Source organism: Lissotriton vulgaris, chromosome 3_1 (assembly GCF_964263255.1).
Source record: "Lissotriton vulgaris chromosome 3_1, aLisVul1.2, whole genome shotgun sequence".
Lineage (NCBI taxonomy): Eukaryota > Metazoa > Chordata > Amphibia > Caudata > Salamandridae > Lissotriton > Lissotriton vulgaris.
In genome coordinates, this window is record NC_141689.1 from 24126525 (window position 1) to 24146524 (window position 20000).

Consider the following 20000-nt stretch of genomic DNA (forward strand, 5'->3'; position numbering starts at 1 on the left):
CTAAATCGGCCTGCTTAAGTTTCCCCCATTTCCTATGCTTGACTGCCATTGGCTTAATTCGTAGGGGCTTTTTGTACAATCCTGGAATAGTAAACTGAATCAGGAAATGATCTGACTATGCCAGCTGGGTGGGGGGATGGACCACTATTCCCTCCCAGTTGGCAAATATCGGATCAAGAAGGTGACCCGCCTTATGGGTGGGTATCTGGGATTGAGGTTTGAGATTGAACATTCCAAGGGAGGCGAGCAGTCCCCGGGCTTCCTTATTATTTTCATCTTCAAAGTGAAGGTTCAGGTCCCCTAGGATAAGGAACTTGTTATATCGTAACGCAGGTTGGGCAGTCATCTTTATTAGACTATCTGCATAGTTCATAGACCCACCAGGTGGGCGATATATTAAATAGCCATTTATGGTTAGATGTGGCCCATATTTTATCGAGAAGAATCCTACTTCGCTATCCCTGATAGTAACTGCTTCCAAGGTACATGCAAGCTCTAGTTTATAGATCACTGCAATTCCCCCTCCTCTCTGTTTGTCCCGATCAAGTTTTAATATGCCATATTTATGAGGGAGGGCCTTGAGAATATCAGGGGTGGATTCCTCATCTAACCAAGTTTCCGTTAGAAAAAATACTTCTGCTTGTTGGTCTATTAAAATATCATATATTTCTAATTTATGTTTTCTTAAAGAACGGCAGTTGACCAAAATCATAGTCAGAATCTCAGCCTTGTACTCAGGCTCCTTTCTGATCTTAGGATTGTACGAACAAACCTTGCAGCTTTGAGGCATCTGTTCCGCTCTCAGTGTATGCCTACAAGCTATCTGAGTAGGCGGGAAAAGTCGTTCCAACTGTTCTTTAGAGTATTTAATCTCTCTTGGGACTTCTGGGGAGATTTGCGCAGGGATTTGAGCCCCTAGCCCCATACAGCCACGGACGGGCACAGACGGGCTTGCCTTGGTGCCTTCGGTGCGCCGCCGGCGCGCCGGCAGCACGCCTCCGTGGCGCTGCCGCTGTTCCCTATGCATTAAATAGGGGCAGGACGTCCAGAGACTAGAGCGCTAACCCTCCTTCCTAGCGAAACCGGAAGTGGTGGGCTCCTCAACCCTCCGCTACAAACGCCCACAATGGACGCGGTGGAACAGGGCGGGAAGACCAAGGCAAGTATACAATATCACAGGTGAAAGTTAAAAGAAGATAGGTGGATTTTTTAAAACAATCTATGCAGTAAAATATGCAAATGAATTTCAATGCAAAAGATCTCCCAGCGCGCCTGTGCTTTCCATGAAATTCGGCAAATGCAGTAGTTTTAAAATATGGCAGCTCTGAGTCCGCATTTGCTGGATATGATCCCTTGAGCAGTGCCTGCTGCCTCAGGATTGGAGTCAGGCCGAGATTGTCCTCTTTCTGAAGCCTGGCCACCAACCGGAGGAACCGTCCTCATATCTTTCTATCTCCTTAATAAAATTTGAATCCAAATTCCTGGGGAAGGTCCTGGTGGATTCTTTGTGGGCATGTATTCAGGACCTGATCCACCCGGACCAGTCTGCCTTTATGCTGCATCAGGCCACCCGACATAATATTTGCCTGGTTCATAATGCCATGGTCATTTATCCAGAGCTTGGATGTCCCACTGCTTTACTCCTAGCGAATATGGATAAGGCTTTTGACTCTCTCAGCTGGGAGTTCCTTTTCCAACTCCTGGGAGCGATTCATTTTGGTCCAACAATTTTGGCTTATGGGCACTGCCTCTACACTGAACCTATGGCCTCTGTACATATAACTGGTCATCGCTTCCCCTTCTTTTCAATTGGCCGGGGCACATTTCAAGGTTGCCCCTATCCCCTCTCCTCTTTGCCCTGGCGGTGGAGCCCTTGGCGGTAGAGCCCTTGGTGGTGTGGGTTCATAGTTATCCAGTGCTTTGAGGTTTCAACTGGCCGCGTTCAAAAACGGACCGCATTGCGCTCTACGCAGATGGTGTCTTTCTTTTTATGACTGACCCCTAGATCTTGGGCACACGCATTCTGTAGATCATTTGGGTGTTGGGCCAGAACTCAGGGATTCATGCTAACCCCACTAAATTAGTGTTGTTGCCTGTGTATGGCCATGAGGGTAGGTGCACCTGGGCTTCCCAGATAAAACACGCCTCAGAAGGGTTTCAATATTTGGGAGTATTTGTGTCCCCCTGTCCGGAGACTTCATGGACACACAATATCAACCTGATCCTTGCCAATCTCCTTGAGGAGACAGCTGTCTGGTCTACCCTACCACTTTCATTGTATGGGCTGTTGACCATATTCAAGATGGTCTCGCTCCCCAGGTTCCTTTCCTGTCTACAGAATTTCTCTTATCACATCCCACAGGCCTGGTTTGCACAAATTATTGCTGTACATAATACATTTTTATGGGGGCGTGATTCATGTGGTTCTCCAGACATGTATGCAATCTACCTACTGTGGAGGTATCGCAGCTGACGATGTATACTCTTACTATGTTGCAGCGCATCTATTAATCATTAACGACTGAGGGTGTAATCAACCTACAGACCAGGCGTTTGCACTGGAGTATGAAGCTATGGAAAAGACTCTGCTCCTGCGGCTCCTCGACAGTGCACACCGCCTTGGTCATTTGCCACATGGCAGTCAAACAACGATCAGGCTGTGGCGCTATACGGTCCGCCGAATGTGTTGGCACATGCGGCTGACACAGGCAATGCCCCTATGGCACTGCACTTATTTGTGTCCAGTGGCTGCATTGAAAGGGTTCCATCAGTGGGACCTGATTGGTATTTCTACTTTGGAGGAAGTAATGCAGGATACCATGCTCAAATTATTTCAGTGACTGCAGGAAGAGTTCCATCTTTACAAAACTCAGTTCTATAAGTACCTCCAGCTGCGTTATGCCTTGTCTCCCCCGCACACCAATATATCCAACCTCCCTGACTTTTATGGGGTATATAGGAGCCCACAAAATACAACAGATATATCAAACACTGACAACGCATCCCAACACGACTTTTCAGAAAACAAGGAGAGCATGGCAGGATGGCATTCCAGACTTAACAGATGATGATTGGGGGGAGGCGATAGCCAGTCCCTCTGGTGCTGCGGTTGCTTCCAGATTCCATCTCATACAATTTAAATATGTTCACCTCATGTATTATACCTGTCTCCGTCTTTGGAAGATGGGAGTAGTGGCATCCCCACAGTGCTTACGATGTGACAGTGAGGAAGGAACATTTCTCCATACAGTGTGGAGCTGTGTGGATCTACAGCCCTTTTGGCGTAAGGTATCATCCTGCCTTCAGGAGGTGCTATCGTAGGACCTACCACACGATCCCCGTTTGTTTTTACTTCACAGTACTGAAGATCTAGGTGGGGACTTATATAAATAGCATCTTCTATTTTTTGCCCTCTCAATCGCCAAACGTGATATTGCCCAACTTTGGAAAGGCACCTCTCTGCCAACACTTGGAAAGTGGAGTAGAGAACTAGATAAATGCATAGGTGCAGAATTAGCAGTCTTCCATGCGAGGGGTTGTCCCCAAAAACATAGAAAAATGTGGTCTTGTTGGGCCACATATCGGGGCATAGATCTTCCTCCTTTACAATCACAATCCCCCTAATAGTAGGTTCCAGACTATAATGTACATTGTATTGTCTTGTCTATTTGGGTGTGCAGGGGCATTTCCATTTGCTTGCCAATATGGGTGGGATGGGAAAGTCTATGAAAGTGAACAGGAGATGGAAAAAGCACTGGGAGGAGCCTGATGGGCAGGAACAGGAAGTTGGAGACTCTGGGGCACTTCCTTCCTCTTAAAAAAAAAGTAATAAAAGAAAAAGTACTCCTTGCCCAAAAAAATACAGCCAAATGTCAATCTGGGGATTTTTTTAAATCCAAATCATCATTTCTAGAAGGTTTTTATGCTGCTGGTAGAAAACCTTCTCCAGATTGCAGATTCTGATTGTTCGGGATCTCGTTCTTTACAAAACTTCCACTGGAAGTCCGATGGCACGCCCGACTGTTGTGTTCGCGATTGCAAACTCTTGCTAGACCATGCAGCCGGCTACCAAATCTCGTGGCGCTTGCAACAGAATGTGAAATATCATTGGTTATCATAGGTACCCTGTAAGTCACTCCCATGCACGCAAAAATGCATTTTGGGTGTGAGAACACATAAAACTCTTCTCCGGTGTGGAGAGAGGAGTTTCCGGCAACTCAGTGTTCTACATGGAGCGCAGAGTTGCAGAAGATATGCGAACTCTGCCGCGCAGTGGGGTTTTATTCTCAGGGTTACTGGGCACTGGGTTGTTCTGGGACTAAGACCGGGTGGTGAACTTCACTCTGCTCTCAGAGTTTATGTGAATTTGGGCATTCCGCGCTTCATGGAGGAATGCAGAATTCCTTAATCTGCCATTTGGCGGTGAAGCGGAGGTGTTTCTTCTGTTTGCGCACTCAAGTTTTCTTTTGGTGCTCAACTGTGAGCAAAAAGACTCTTGGGCCACTTGGGAGCATGTGCAGGATTTCTCATACTGCTAGAGAGCTCCCAGGCGACTTTGCGCTAACTCGCATGTCTTCCAGCCGTGACCAATCTTGCATTTTTAGAGCCGATCGCGGTTGCAAATGGAGTACCCAAGCAACTTTTCTGCCTGAGAATGCAGCTGAGAGGTATTTGGAGTGGATTTTCTTTTCAAACTGGCCATTGGCATTTTTTCGCGTGTGGGACCCTCAGAGGCTCCAACTTCCTGATCCAGTCCAGCAGGCTCCTCCCAGTGCTTTGTCCTTCTTCTGGTGTTTTTTCATTGGGATTTGGAATTGGAAAGATCACTCTCCTTGTGTGTTGTATATCTGTCATTGGATTTAAGGACTTTGTTTTGAGATATCCTAAGAAAAACTGGTGTATAAGGGTGTTGTTTGTTTGACTGGTGGCATGCACCTGAATTTATGTGTACTTTTTATTCGATTTTTAAAATTTATTATGGTGGGTGGCCTGCAGGTTTAGTAGGGGCCTACTTATTTTGTGTAGGAAATGTATCTTCTTTTGTAAAGGAAAAATGTTGCATAGTTCAGTACATTTTATTCTTCATGTGGCCTAGTCTGGCATTGGGCTTTCCAGCCAGTATGCTCTATACTATTCATGGGGGCATGAAATAACTGTTTCAGTGGTGTCTATAGAATTAAAACATCCATTAGGCCATGGATGGCATTGGCTTAAAATACAAAATGTGTTATTTGTGGTATTTCACGTTTTTCCCCTGCAAACAATGTTTAGGTGGGGTAATGCTTCTGGAGGATGTTTTTTGTTGTGAACATTTTTAGCACTGTTAATTTTTGGTTTTGACATTGCAGAATTAATGCTGTGTTCGATGTTTTAACATACCTCTTTTGTCTGGCCAGTGTGTGTGTATGTGTGAGGGGTAAGTTACTACCCTTGTGGGGAATTGGGTGTGTAATACACTCACGCTGTGGGGACTTGATTGTGCCGTGGGGACCTGCACAGGTCCCCACGAGGCAATGCCTTCTAAATGTTAAACATGACTTCAGGAACATATGTGTCACATTTCACAACTTTTTTTAAAATTGCTTTTTGGGGACCTGTGTTTCATCAAGTGTTTTTATATTTTTGCTCAGCTCTGCCCCTGTAATGCAGTCTTAAACACACTTTGCTAACTGGAAACACATCGCCTGCATATACATTCAAAATATATACTAAACTGCATTACAATAATTAAAAAATGATATTATTAACAGATATATTTTTGTACACAATATTAAAGACCAATATTTTCAAAAACGATATTACTTACCTTAAATGGATATTCTTGACTATGATATTCTTGCAGATGATATTCCATATCAAAATATTTTGTACATAATATTTTGGTAGAATTATATTTTGTCTGAGTACAGCCAGAAAAGATACACTTAATACTGAAAAAGTTCAAACATTTGGAACATTTATAGTATACTTCTAATTTCAAATTCCACCTCAAAAACGTATTTAATGCAAAAGGCCATTTTAATGAGATTTTTACCAAAGATGCACCTGCGTATTTACTTAATAGTGTAAAATATTAGAGCTGGCAAAAAAAGGCTGGTAAACCCTTAACCAATTATCTTAAGATTCCAAAAGACTCGATTGTAATGTAGAACAATCACCCTTCAGCTGGTAACTCTGAAAACTTGGAGGAATTGAAATCCTTGATGAAAAGGATACCTTCCTCCATCTGACCAATTGTGATCTAATTTTTCAAGTTGCTTCTCAGGATTTAAGTCTGGAATTCTGAGCTCATTGGTAGCTCTGCAATAGTGAAAGTCATCTTCTTGTTTAAGGGGCAGCACTGTGTGAAAGAAGTGTGCAGTGGTCTACTTCTCCTGTGCACCTCTAGATGACTGTATTTTGCTGAGCATCCTAGCAGAGGATGTATTTGTCTATGTCGTCTGATTCTGAAGAACAAGCATGCGTTCTTCCTGCAGTGCCTTTACAATGCTGTATTTACAACGCAAACCATTACAACGCATTGCGCTGGGGGGGCGCAACACCTATCCAACACCTTCCCTAGTGTCCACGGGGACTGGTGTTGGAATAGTAAATTACACTTTTCCCTATCCAGCACCTCAAAGCGCTATGCGTTGTAATGGTTTGCGATGTAAAAACCGTGTTTTAAAGGCATGCTTTGTAATAGCATGCGTTGTAACGTCATACATCCGGGCTCAATGACATTTTATTGTGTTTTCCAGTGATTGTGCTGGCTGAGTTCACTAGAGGTAGACACATTCCTGGAAAGAAGGTGAACAGAGGGGGTAACTATGTTATGTAGCCCAATGGAAATCCAGCTTTAAAACTCCTTACTGGATTAATTCCTTGTGAATTATAAAATAGCAGCCTATAAGAAAGTATTTTTTGCTCCCCAGCACGCAAGGAGGGACAGGTTGAGGCTTGAGGTGGACCAGGGAAGTGCAGATCTTCACTGCTTAGGCAAAAACAACTACAATCTATGTTCACGGACACACTTTCTTCTTGGCACACATATCTGCACTTGGCCAGTGCTATACTGAAGATTGAAGTCACAAACCTGTGCAATCCAACCATTCCCCTTCAAAGGGGAAAAAACTATTCAAAAAAACCCACTCTATTCAGCCATCAAGGGGAACCCCCAACCATAATTCAAATGTTACCTTCAATTGCATACTCGCAATAAAATTACTTACATGAGGCTGTTAGCCCTTCCAATTTATGACTTTAATTCGGGCTCGGAGGAATCGGTGGCTAATGTGTAGGCTTTGTAATTATTTGCATTAGTCCGTGGTGCATCTGCTGTGCCGATGTCCCTACCTTGCTAACGACCGCCGCTGCCTTCGGCTCCCAGTTTATCTGGATAAGTCTCTCAGGCACTGAAGGGAAGCATCTGATTTGTGCTTCAGCAGCAATTCCGTTCATGTTCTAAAAAGGGCTGGGAAGTTGATTAATATTATTCTACCCATACTGCATACAACCCAGCATCAAGTAAAAGACAAAGAACACAAGCCGGGCCTCAGGGTGTTAAACTTGATCACCTTATAGAGCCTGATATTGCACTTTTAGAGATTTTGAGAGTTGTTGAAGTAATCCAGAATTTTTTCTTATACTGCCACTGCACAAATGGTCCTTGCTGAAAGTCAGGTATCGACATCTGAAGAAATTTTGGGATATCCTACTGTTGCCTTTTGCACGCCAGACTTTCTTTATGAAGTCAAATGGCCTATCTTGACATACTTGCCATTATCTAGAAATGCTGCTTTAGAATTTATAGTTTTCTTGCATTGTTTGCTTTTATAATGTGTTTTAAAATGTTAATTTCTGTTTTAATTAAGTTATGGTTTTAATTAACTGTATAATAAACTAGTCTAGACTAGTTTAAACACGTTACTGATGTTATCAATACCTCAGCACAATAGTGCTGTTTTCTATTCCATACCAGAATCTAACCCATCAATCAATCAATCAATCTGTCATTTGATAAGCGCACTACATACCCGTGAGGGTCTCAAGGCCCTGGGGGAGGAGGTGGGGTCTGCAACTGATCGAACAGCCAGATCTTTAGTATCCTCCTGAAGGTCAGCAGGTCTTGGGTCTGTCGTAGTCTCAGTGGGAGGGTGTTCCATGTCTTGGCGGCGGGGTGGGAGTAGGATCTTCCGCCGGTGGTTGTTCTTTGGATGCGCGGGATAGTGGTGAATGAGAGGTCAGTGGAGCATAGCTGGCGGTTGGGGGTGCAGAAGGAGAGCCGTCTGTTGAGGTAGGCTGGGCCGGTCTTGTGGAGTGCCGTGTGTGCGTGGATGAGGAGCTTAAAGGATATCCTCTTGCCAGTGTAGGTTTCTCAGGTCGGGGGTGATGTGGCCGTGTCGTGGTACATCGAGGATCAGTCGTGCCGAGGCATTTTAGATGCGTTGTAGTTGATTGAAAAGCTTGGTCGGGGCTCCCGCGTAGAGGGATTTTCCGTAGTCGAGTCTGCTGCTGATGAGGGCCTTGGTGACTGTCTTGCTTGTATCTGTCGGGATCCATCTGTAGATCAAGCGAAGGGTGTTGAAGCAGGAGAAAGAGACAGCGTTGACTTGCTTGGAAATTGAGAGCATTGTGTTGAGGATGATTCCCAGGTTGCGTGCGTGGTCGGTGGGGGTCGGGGCTGCCCCCAGTGCCATTGGCCTCTAGGTGTCGTCCCAGGCTGATGGGTTGGAGCAGAGGATGAGGACCTCCATCTTGTCATTCACCCTAGAAAGATACAACTTCATAAGTTTCATTGGCAAAGCCAATCGATCTTGCTTTGGGAATGTCTGACATTGCAAGTCGTCTTTGCATATGGTTAGAGTGCTGTCCAACAAAATTGGAAAAATAACTACAAGTGCAACTTGTATTCTTCCAACATGGCCAAGACATTGTATCTTGATGTAACCTAGCAGCCACCTTGCAACAGTGCTCCTATAAAATATACAGTGTAACTTTCCAAGATAAAAGTTAGGTGATAAATAAACGAAATGGGGAGTCCGTTTTAAAATGCTAAAACATGCATTTTCTATACTTATTGCTATACTGTGCTAACATGGCAGTCATGTTGTGTCTACAAGGAACTTAATGACCATCTTAAAAAAAAATCCAAGATGACTTTGACAATCTCAGTGCAGTTCTATATGAATGAGTGACAACAATGGCAACAGTGCAAGCAGTAGTCTATGGGGTGGGGTTATGGAGAGAAATGCAGGGGAGAGCGAGACCAAGGGCCTGATTACAAGTACTATTGGACCAGCACAGACAGTTCTTCAAAGGTGGTCCCACCTCCATGGTTATACTATTTTCTGCCTGCCAAATCAGGATGGCAGGTGGATGGGTGGCCGTCGGAGAGACCCACCACCATGATGAAGTAAGGCCTACAAGGAGCCTGTCGGTCCATCAGAGATGAAGTATTACCCATAATGGTGGCAGTGCCTGCCAGGCACCACTGTGGGTATTACAATGTTCCTTTCCGCTGTCCCGTCATGGCAGTAAACCCGCCATGAAAAGGAAGGAGGAAAGGGACAGTGCGGGCCACCCTTTTCCCCTGGGCCTGCGACATGGGCCCAGGCGGTACCCATAGTGCCCCCCTATATATCCCTGCACCATATGGCAGGTACCACATGGTGCCTGCCATGTAGTGCAGGGATATGTGTAATGTCTACTTTTTGTACTGAGGCATGTGCTGCAGCCTGCAACACCCTCCGTAATACAAAATATAGACATAGCAATTTCCGTGGTGGCAGTAGCATCCTAATTTGGATTGTGAGACCACCGAATTGCAGTGGGCGGTCCCGTTTACGAATGGATGGCGGTCAGACTTACGTCAGGATGACAGGATGGGTGGCGGTCAGAAATACCCACCACCACGGATCTGAAGGAGCTGAAGTAATACCTACAATGATGGTGGTGCCTGCAAGGCACCACTGTAGATATTGCAATGTTCCTTTCAGCCGGCCCTTTCATGGTGGTGAACCAGCCAACAAAAGGGAAGGTCAAAAGAGACATTGGGAGCCCGTAGCGGGCCCCTTACCTCCCTTGAGGCTCCAGCAGGGGCCCTGGGTCTACATATCTCTGCACCATGTGGCAGGCACCACGCTGTGCCTGCCACATGGTGTAGGGATATGTGCAATGTCAATTTCTTTGCACAGCAGCATGTGCTGCCACCCGCAGCACAGGGTGCAATACACAATCTAGACATTGTGACTGCCGTGGTGGCGGTTGCAACCTAATTCGGCTTGCAGGACCACCAACTTGTAGTCTAGCAGTCCCGTTTCCGAGTGGATGGTGGTCAGACATAAGTCTGACCGCCATCCTAGTGAGGCTCCAATTTACAACAATCGAGTGTGTGGTGAAAGACGGGGGAGAGAGCACTACGGACATAGGAAAGGAGGCCAAGAGTGACTGAGCAGGGTGGGATCATTGTTTATCACTGACAATGCCATTTAAATCAAACTCATTCCTATTCCATTACGAACAGTCTACCTAAAACTGCCAGAAAACAGCACAAGCAACCTCAGTTCAATTTCTGGCTACTTATTTCATCAACATTTTGTACCTTTGCTCTGTTTATTTTCCTTATTTCACATGTTTACATTAAACTCAACCTCCATTTTCAAGGATGTCATAAAAGAGTTGCCCAAACACACAAATCATTGGGATGTTGACTCAACAAGTACATGTTTCCTACCTGAGGATACCTGTAGATTGCTAGGAGCTGGGCTATTGAGAAGGATGTTGTAGATGATAGGTCTCCAATAAAGCCAACCAGTGTGCCATTACTCTGACAGCTGTAGTTTGGGACTCCATACTCCCTCATTGACAATATGTTAAATGTGGCTTGAAGAGCTTTCATCACACTAGTGCAAGAATCATAAATCTGATAACCCAGAGTAAAGTTTGCTAAGAGATTATTGTTGCTGTTGATCTCCTCTATGGCATAGATTAAAGAAAGCAGGTGTCGAAGATGGCGGAAGGATGGTCTGAAAGATAAAGAGCAAATGTAACCCATGAATCATGAAGTTCATATTTTAGCAGTTAGAACAATTACATGAATACTACCAGTTGACACCAAATTTAAAAGTGCTGTAAGAGTTGAGGGCTCACAAATGATCAAAAATATGGTATCTCCCCAGAGTGTGTTGTGAGAAATGAGTACCTATCGAAAACCATGAATCCACATTAAAAAGTGCATAGAAAAATAGATAATGGTAATTGAATTTAGCCTAAATATACACAAATATGATACCTTAGGTGCTATGAGAATTGATAATATACTATGTGAAAGTATCATTATCCATGGGTGTCTTTTACTATCCAATTTGTAAAGAAAAGCCATGTTGTCTGTTTGGTTAGAATAGTGTGAATAGTTTTGGCAAACTTTTTCTTCCTGATAGCAGAAGTCACCAGTGCCTAGACTGTATATGTGATGTATGTCCTAGAAGTGATAACGTGAAAGTGTTTGTAACTTATTTTTTTTGTTCAACTCTCTAGCTGTCATGATGTAATGGGAGCTAGAAAGAGGAGGTTTGACTTAATATTCTCCCCATTGAAGACATAGGCTGCAGGCACAAACTGACTGAGTGATCATGGACAACCACAGCTTGCTATTCTACAAAGGGAGACCTGCACACCTTCCTCACCTCATAAAAAAAACCTAGAATAAAGTAGCCAAATTGCTGGCTGTGTGTGTGACCTGAGGTAAACTGCAGAGCAAGTTATCACCTGACAGGCAGTAAGGTCTGCAGGTGGGCCAAAAGATGAAAAGTTCGGGAAGCCCCCCTAAATATTTAAATGAAGGCATGCCAAGCCATACCGTTTGTAGATTTCTCAGTTCTAGTTTCGGCTCCAGCCATGAGGAGTCAGTGAACAACAGCTTGCTAGTGAGCAGTGGTCGGACAAGTAGATTGGCTCTGTTGTCTGTTTTCTGTTTCTGAACAGTAGCAAATGAGGTTGGACAAAGCTCTGTAGGAGGCAACAACACATTCCTCACTTTAGGAAGGCAAAATGAGCAGTCCAAATTTTGCAGCTGCAGAGGGAACTGGCTGGCAAGGCCACATTTAGTGAGTTTGAAGCTGACATGAAATGTTCTAGGATGGCCTCTTCAGCTGCAGTCAGTCATGAGTCATCAATCTAGCTTTATTGTGGTGTGAACACAGTTCTCATGGTGTCAAGTACTACAAGAACTAAGCAGAGCTGACCTCCAAGGTATGATGTGTCTATATCCCCTTTGTAGCCTCTGGTACTGTCGTGGAGAGGCAATATATTGACGGGTAATTCTGGGTGGCAAATTTCTTAAATCTGTTAGTTACTCCCTTTTATTCCTCATCTTACCTCTTCTTTCTATCCTGTCCCTCGCTGAGTATGACTGAGTGGAATGTACAAATGCATCTTGTATCTTGTGTGAGTTAACTGCTGCAAGTGGTGCTGGTAGCCTTCTGGTATGTATAACCAGTGGAAGTTGGCTTGTAAGAGAATCTAGTTTGCATAATGTATGTTCCCTGTGTTTCAAATCACCAACCCAATGGATGTAGGAATAAACCAATCCAAATTGTCATTTGATTTGTGTTGTTTTTGCTGCTGCATATTATTTTTAGGATCTAAAAAGCCTTGAAGGTATATAACTGTTGTTTATGTGTATATTTTGCATTTATATTTACTTGGCAGTATACATTTAATTGATGAAAGTATGTTTGCAGTTTTAATTTTTATGTATCTGCATTTTGAACAGTGTTTTTGTCTCAGCATAATAAGACTGCGGGGCTTATTCACGAACTGCATTGTGTAGTACTTTAGTCATAATATAAAATGCAATGCACAAACATAGGAGGGTACATTTCCACCTCTCTTTTCTTTTCTAGAGAGAGATACTCACACATGTATGTTTATTTCTTAATAGTTACTATCAGGGAGAATGACAGGACACATGTAATGCTTACTAATAAAACTAAGATATCTAAGGAGGAGTTTAGAGAGGGATGGGAGAGTTTAGTCCGGGACATGCACTCCCTCACAAATATTAAACACATTGCTATTCAAAACATGCACTTCTAAGGTTACTGCAGCCAACAGGGGACCCAAACCATAAGTACATTACTCATGCGCAGAACTGGAGTATATCCAGTGACACATGTGCCAACCACTGGCCATCCACTGGTACAGCAACACCTTCCCTTAGAAAATAATGGAGGTAGGAACATAAAATAAAGCCAGATAGGAAACAATGTTAAAATAAATACAATTATTTAAATGTGCCAAATATTTATATATATATTCAATGAAAAAACCATTGGTTTTAGGCCATATATAGTTAGGGATTTGCATTTACAAAACCTTATTTTACTCGCATAAAACCATTGAAATTCCATATATAGTTATAAGCGCTAACTATATATCGCGCACCCGCAATCCACTGCTGATGATGTCACATATTACATCATTCATGACATGGTTAGTGACATCACTGATGACATCACTGATGACATCTCAAATGACATCACTGATGACATCACTGATTACAACATCCAGTGACTGCATGTTTCTGTAAAGTTAAAATATGTTTTACATATTGAAGAATGAGTGGATATATAAGTGTCTGGATGAAGGATTTACTAGGTGCATGACTGACTGACTGATTGAGTGAGTGATTAAATGTGTCTCACTGAGTGCATGGGTTAGTGACTAAACTGTTTTAATTTGTGCATCATTATATCTGTTGTTCTACAAACTGCTGCATATGTTGATCAGTAGCTATATGAGTAACTGTATGGGTTATTGATTGGTTGTCCAAGTATTTGTATGGGAAACTGAGTGTGTGTGTATGGGTGGCTGGAAGGTGTGTGACTCTGTACATAGATGTGTGAGTAGTTGATTCACTATATGTATAGATTCAAAAGTGCATGTGCAAACAGCTGTATGGGCGGTTGACTGTGCATGAGTGTATTAGTGAGTGAATGGATATCTCAGTGCTACATGTCAAATTAAGTACATATGTAAAACACAGTACATGTGAGAGTTGACATCTATAAATAACTGTGCATAAGAGCCAGTGAATGTGTGAGTGGCTGTATGGATCATTGTGAACATGTATCAGAGATTGTATAAGAGAGTAAAGTAAATATGTGTTAGTATATGTTTGAATAAGTAAGGTGTGTATAACTGTATAGTTGAGAAAATGGAGGTGTGATTGATTTTTGGCATAACTGACTAGGTGTGTGAGTAACTCCATGGATGAGTGACAGTCTGTGACTGTCTGTTTACACTGATTGTATCTAAGGTTATATTAGAGTCTGAAGAGGTTCATGGTATTATCACATGAATGATATCATCAGTGATGTTATCAGTCATGTCAAATGAGATGTTTTCAGTGATGTCATCAGTGATGTCATTTGAGATGTCATCAGTGATGTAATCAGTGATGTCACTAACCATGTCATGAATGATGTAATATGTGACATCATCAGCAGTGGATTGCGGGTGCGCGATATATAGTTAGCGCTTATAACTATATATGGAATTTCAATGGTTTTATGCGAGTAAAATAAGGTTTTGTAAATGCAAATCCCTAACTATATATGGCCTAAAACCAATGGTTTTTTCATTGAATTTTCAAGGTTTTGTAAATGCAAATTCCTAACTATATATCCACTATAACCTATGGTTTTTTCTGTGAAATTCATTGGTTTTTTAATAGCAAATATGAAAAGCTTTAAAATGTCAAGTACGTGATAGATAAAAACATTTTCGTATTTATGCACGCTGATGTGCTTTGAACGCTGCCCCCCTCCCCTCTTTTCTCTTAGTAGTACTCTCTCTTTGCAGATAGTGAAGAGTAGTTAACGCAGGCCTTTACCCCCGTTGTAATCCGTCCTGCCTGCTTGTCTCTCCATTTGATTGATTATTATCCAAGCATTTACTGTTTTTCAATTGATTCTCTTTGGTTCATTCTCTATTTACAAACAAGCACAAAGTCGCAATACTCTGTTTAGTCTTTGCAGATAGTGAAAAATCGTGTAAAAAAATAAAAGTAATCAAGCAAAATCAGTAGGCCACTAATTGGATCTCTTTTTGACCTCGCTAAAATAGAAATATTATAAACAACCCTTCATGAGAAATACGAAAATAGTGAGATGAACTGAGCTCCACACCATGAGGGCTGCAAGACAGCTCGGCTCCGTCACCCACCCCGCCCAAAATAACGACAAACCCTATGCAAATATTAAAAATATAGACAACACACCAGCAAAGAAACAGGGTAAAACATTTTATTAAATAACTATTTACATAACGTTGGTTTATAAGATGATGTCAGTAGTGGACCGATGTGTGAATAGGTCGGAAGCAGCACAAGGCGCCAAGATCCGGATGGAAAGTCCTGGATATTGGGTGCCATAGTTCAGAGTTCTGAGTTTGAGCCTTTTTCAATGCCTGTGCTTTGTTGTTTCCCCTCCATCAAAAACAAAAAAAAAATATAAAACTGTGCAAAAATACAAAAAAAACAAAAAATGTTTACAAAAGCAGTGCTTGTAAGACTGTCTGAAGCTTATTTCCACCTACTGCAGCTTCACTATTCTCAAAGTAAGTGAGGGTCGTTTGTGGACCTGACTGCATTTGAAAACAATGTTATATGGTACCTCCCTAAACCGCTTGACGGAGGCCCCCGAGGGGCGGTGTGATGGCACGGACTCGGAGAAGACGCTTGGCTCCGACCCCCTCCCCAAGTCTTATAGCACTGGTGTAGCCTGAGATCGCCCCCGACATAGGCGGCCGGCTCCCGGGGTCCGGCGGAACTTTTTGCCTTTTGATGACTCTTCTATTCTGGACTTTGTCCCACAATCCATTTGACCTGAAGACACGCTGTAGTGGGGCGCCCCTTTACCGTTTTAGTTGCCATTCCGCCCGCTTTTGCTACACTGTGCCTCTTCCGCCATTCAGCTGTTTACCGCCCGCTCTTGCGACTACAGCGTCTCGCTCACCATGTAGTTAAGTTGCTCCCGCTCTTGCGGTGCAGCGATAGGCGGCTGCCACAGGACTCTCAAAATGGCGGCCGGCTCTTCGGTTTTGGGCCTGGTCCACTAAAATGGCCCTGGGACACCTTGGAACTCGGACGCTTCCCTGATAGGGCTTGGGTCCCATTCTCGAAAGCGTCCCCTCAGCCGTGAAGATTCTACAAAAGTCTTGGGGGCTCCCGACTCCCGCAGGCTTCTGGTGGGGAGCGGCTGCCATGTCTGCTCGTGGAATGGCCACGACGGAGCTACGAGATGGTAGTGCTCTCATGCTGACGCCAGCTTTAGTCTGAAACATCCAGAAACACTGTAGACTACCAATTCGATCAGTTCCGGTAGCGCCCCAACATGACCCGGAAGAGAAGAACTTGCCCTCCCCTCTTTGACTGATGGTTCTTGTTGCCTGTCCCCTCTGTTGTCATTTAACAGAACTTTTTGGACTGCTGAAAGGGGTTGTGTTCCGAACGCTGGTTGGTGGAGACATTTTGACTATATTCTTGACCTACGTTGTCGCGTAATGCGTTATATGACACGCCGCGTTAGCGCAACCGGAAGTGATCCGGGGCGCGGCGCGCAGCGCGTAACGTAAGCATAACAGGTCATGTGACTTGTTAATAAAACTTTTCATTGGTTCATTTTACTTTTGTTATTTTAATGATGAAAAGCTTGGTCATATGACCTAAAAATTACGCTTTTTATTGGTTTTGAACATTATTTTTTTTTCAAACATATATGTTATAATATTCCAGGCTAATGTACTTTCCCGGAAAATTTACAACTGTCCTGCAAGTAAAATATATTCCTTTTTCGAGAAAAAGGGCGTTTCTTCGTTCCATGACGGAGCCGTTGAGTAAAAGAGACTCGGTCTGCTGTCTTAGTCGCCGATACGCCTGATTATCAGATTCTTATTGATCACTTTAGGTTGCAGGAGTGGAAAACACAACTGCCCTTGACCATTTATCTTTACTGCGTTCCTACATATTATACCTTTTATCCGTCATGTAATTGGACTACTTTATTTCACTTGCCTTTTACTGATTCGAAAACAGTGACTAAAAGTAAAAACTTTACCAATGTAAATACTACTACCATGTTTTGTTTTAAAAACCTTTATTGTGAAAATGTCAATATACAAATACGGGCCTATAACCACCTGGGCCGGCCACGGAGCAAACTGAAATCGTATATGATGAGGAGACATTTACACTGTAGAGGAACGTAACGAACGAGCCATTAGGTTGCAAGAACTAAGGTGTCTAACAGTTGCGCAATCGGTGGACGTACATTTTGTAATTAAAATAAGACAGGGCCACTTACAATAAAATTTTCTAGATATACATTTGCGGGCAAGGAGTTACGAGTCCCATTTATACCGGCGCCATTTTGGGCGAGGCCGGGCAGGTCCAAGATATAGTCAAAATGTCTCCACCAACAATCGGCCAGACCAGAACCCCTTTCGGCCCTTTATGCTACAAGATGGTGTCTTCCATTCAGAAAATATTGTTGGCAGCATTTTGAAAGGAAAGATAAACAGCCGTTCTCCTAGTGAGTCTCACATTGTTACATTTAGGAAGAATGTTGAAGAGTAATATGTGGAAAATCTGAAGCCATTTTTCTACAAACTCTCAATCAGCCTAAGTCATGGGCGATCTTTGTCCACACCAGGGCAATAGTGAAGCTGCAGCAGGTGCAAAAGAGCTTCAGACAGTCTTACAAGAACTGCTTTTCTAAACATTTTTTTGTATTTTTGCACAGTTTTATATAGTTTTTTTGTTTTTGATGGAGGGGAAACAACAAAAAACAGGCATTGAAAAAAGCTCAACAGTGCAGGGCGTCTTGTGCTGCTTCCGACCTATTCACACATCGGTCCACTACTGACATCACCTCATAAGCCAACGGGGCACCCCACACTGACTTTCGGCGCAGCATTGTAGGATGGCCACACCAGTGCGGCAACTTGCTGGACACCACCTCGGTGCCATCCGGATCTCGGAGCGTTCGAGTCACTGTACCGCAAGAGTGACCGGAACTCAGCTGGTCACGCCGTCTTTCGGCGCAGCATTGTAGGATGGCCACACCAGTGCGGCAACTTGCTGGACACAACCTCGGTGCCATCCGGATCTCGGCGCGTTCGACTCACTGTACCGCAAGAGTGACCGAAACTCAGCTGGACACGCCGTCTTTCGGCGCAGCATTGTAGGATGGCCACACCACTGCAGCAATTTGCTGGACACCACCTTGGGCAACAGTGAAGCTGCAGCAGGTGCAAATAAGCTTCAGATAGTCTTACAAGCACTGCTCAGAACTCTCAACTATGGCACTCAATATCCAGGACTTGCCATTCGGATCTTGGCGCCTTGTGCTGGTTCCGACCTATTCACACATCGGTCCACTACTGACATCACCTCATAAGCCAACGGGGCACCCCACGCCGACTTTCGGCACAGCATTGTAGGATGGCCACACCAGTGCGGCAACTTGCTGGACACAACCTCGGTGCCATCCGGATCTCGGCACGTTCGACTCACTGTACCGCAAGAGTGACCGGAACTCAGCTGGACACGCCGTCTTTCGGCGCAGCATTGTAGGATGGCCACACCAGTGCGGCAATTTGCTGGACACCACCTCGGTGCCATCCGGATCTCAGCGCGTTGTGCTGCCTTCGGCCTATTCGCACATCGGTCCGCTACTGACGCCGCCTCACGTGCCAACGGATTTTCTACGCTTTTTGTAGCCCTATGCCGTATAACAGGTCAGGTGACTTGTTTATAAAACTTTTCATTGGTTCATTTTACTTTTGGTTTCCTAAAGATGGAAGGCTTGGTCATATGACCTAAAAATAACACTTTTCATTGGTTTAGAACATTTTTTTTTCCCAAACGATGAAAGCCCCACCTTGTTTCTGGATGTTTCAGACTAAAGCTGGCGTCAGCATGAGAGCACCACCATCTCGTAGCTCCGTCGTGGTCATTCCGCGAGCAATCATGGCAGCCGCTCCCCACCGGAAGCCTGCGGGAGTCGGGGGCCCCCAAGACTTTTGTAGAATCTTCACGGCTGAGGGGACGCTTTTCGAGAATGGAGCCCAAGCCCTAGCAGGCAAGCGTCCGAGTTCCAAGGTGTCCCAGGGCCATTTCAGTGGACCAGGCCCAAAACCGAAGAGCCGTCCGCCATTTTAAGAGTCATGTGGCAGCCGCCTATCGCTGCACTGCAAGAGTGGGAGCAACTCAACAACATGGTGAGCGAGACGCTGTAGCCGCAAGAGCGGGCGCAACTCAGCTGGATGGCCGCCACCTGGGGAGGCCCGTTCACGCCGCCTCCCCCACGCCCCCCCCCCCTCCGGGCCGCCCCACGCCAATTTTCGGAGCAGCATTGTAGGATACCAAAACCAGTGCGGCAGTTTACTGGACATCACCTGGGTGCCATCAACATCTCAGCGCGTTCTGCTGCCTTGGGACTATTCGCACAACAGACCGCTACTGACGAAGCCTCCCCCCGCCCCGCCCGGGACGCCCCACGCCAATTTTCGGAGCAGCATTGTAGGATACCAAAACCAGTGCGGCACCCAGGCGACATCACCTGGGTGCCGTCCAGAACTCAGCACGTTGTGCTGCCTTGGGACTATTCGCACAAAAGACAGCTTCTGACAATTGTTGCTTTTTTGGGTGAAAAATGTTTAAATGTTTTTACAGTTTTTGTTCCGTTCATTATAGTTAAAAGTTAATAAAGTTTTAAAATCTAACTTTGTTGGAGTGCTATATATGTTTAAAAAATCGGGTGAATGGGCCCTTGAATCGGGTTATTGGCATGTGTGGGCTTTGCAAGTGTACTGCTACAAGATCGGACATTTCAAACTCAAATGCACGTTCTTTTTCTTACCTTTCCGAAGCATGGAGCGCAATAGCAGGCAGAGAAAGTGTGATGCACGTGTTGAACACTGCCTGGCCTGGCAAGTTGCTGGCAGTGCCCCCCCCG

At 44.4% G+C, this 20000-nt stretch overlaps 1 protein-coding gene across 1 annotated transcript in view; it reads right to left on the reverse strand.

Moving 5' to 3' along the window:
• Positions 1 to 20000, reverse strand: part of LOC147725845 (extracellular calcium-sensing receptor-like) — a 326872-nt gene that overhangs the window by 113900 nt on the left and 192972 nt on the right. Inside the window, exon 2 of the mRNA XM_086963371.1 lies at positions 10715 to 11006. Within this exon, the coding sequence (XP_086819497.1) occupies positions 10715 to 11006 (292 nt within the window). The remainder of the gene's footprint in view (positions 1 to 10714; positions 11007 to 20000) is intronic.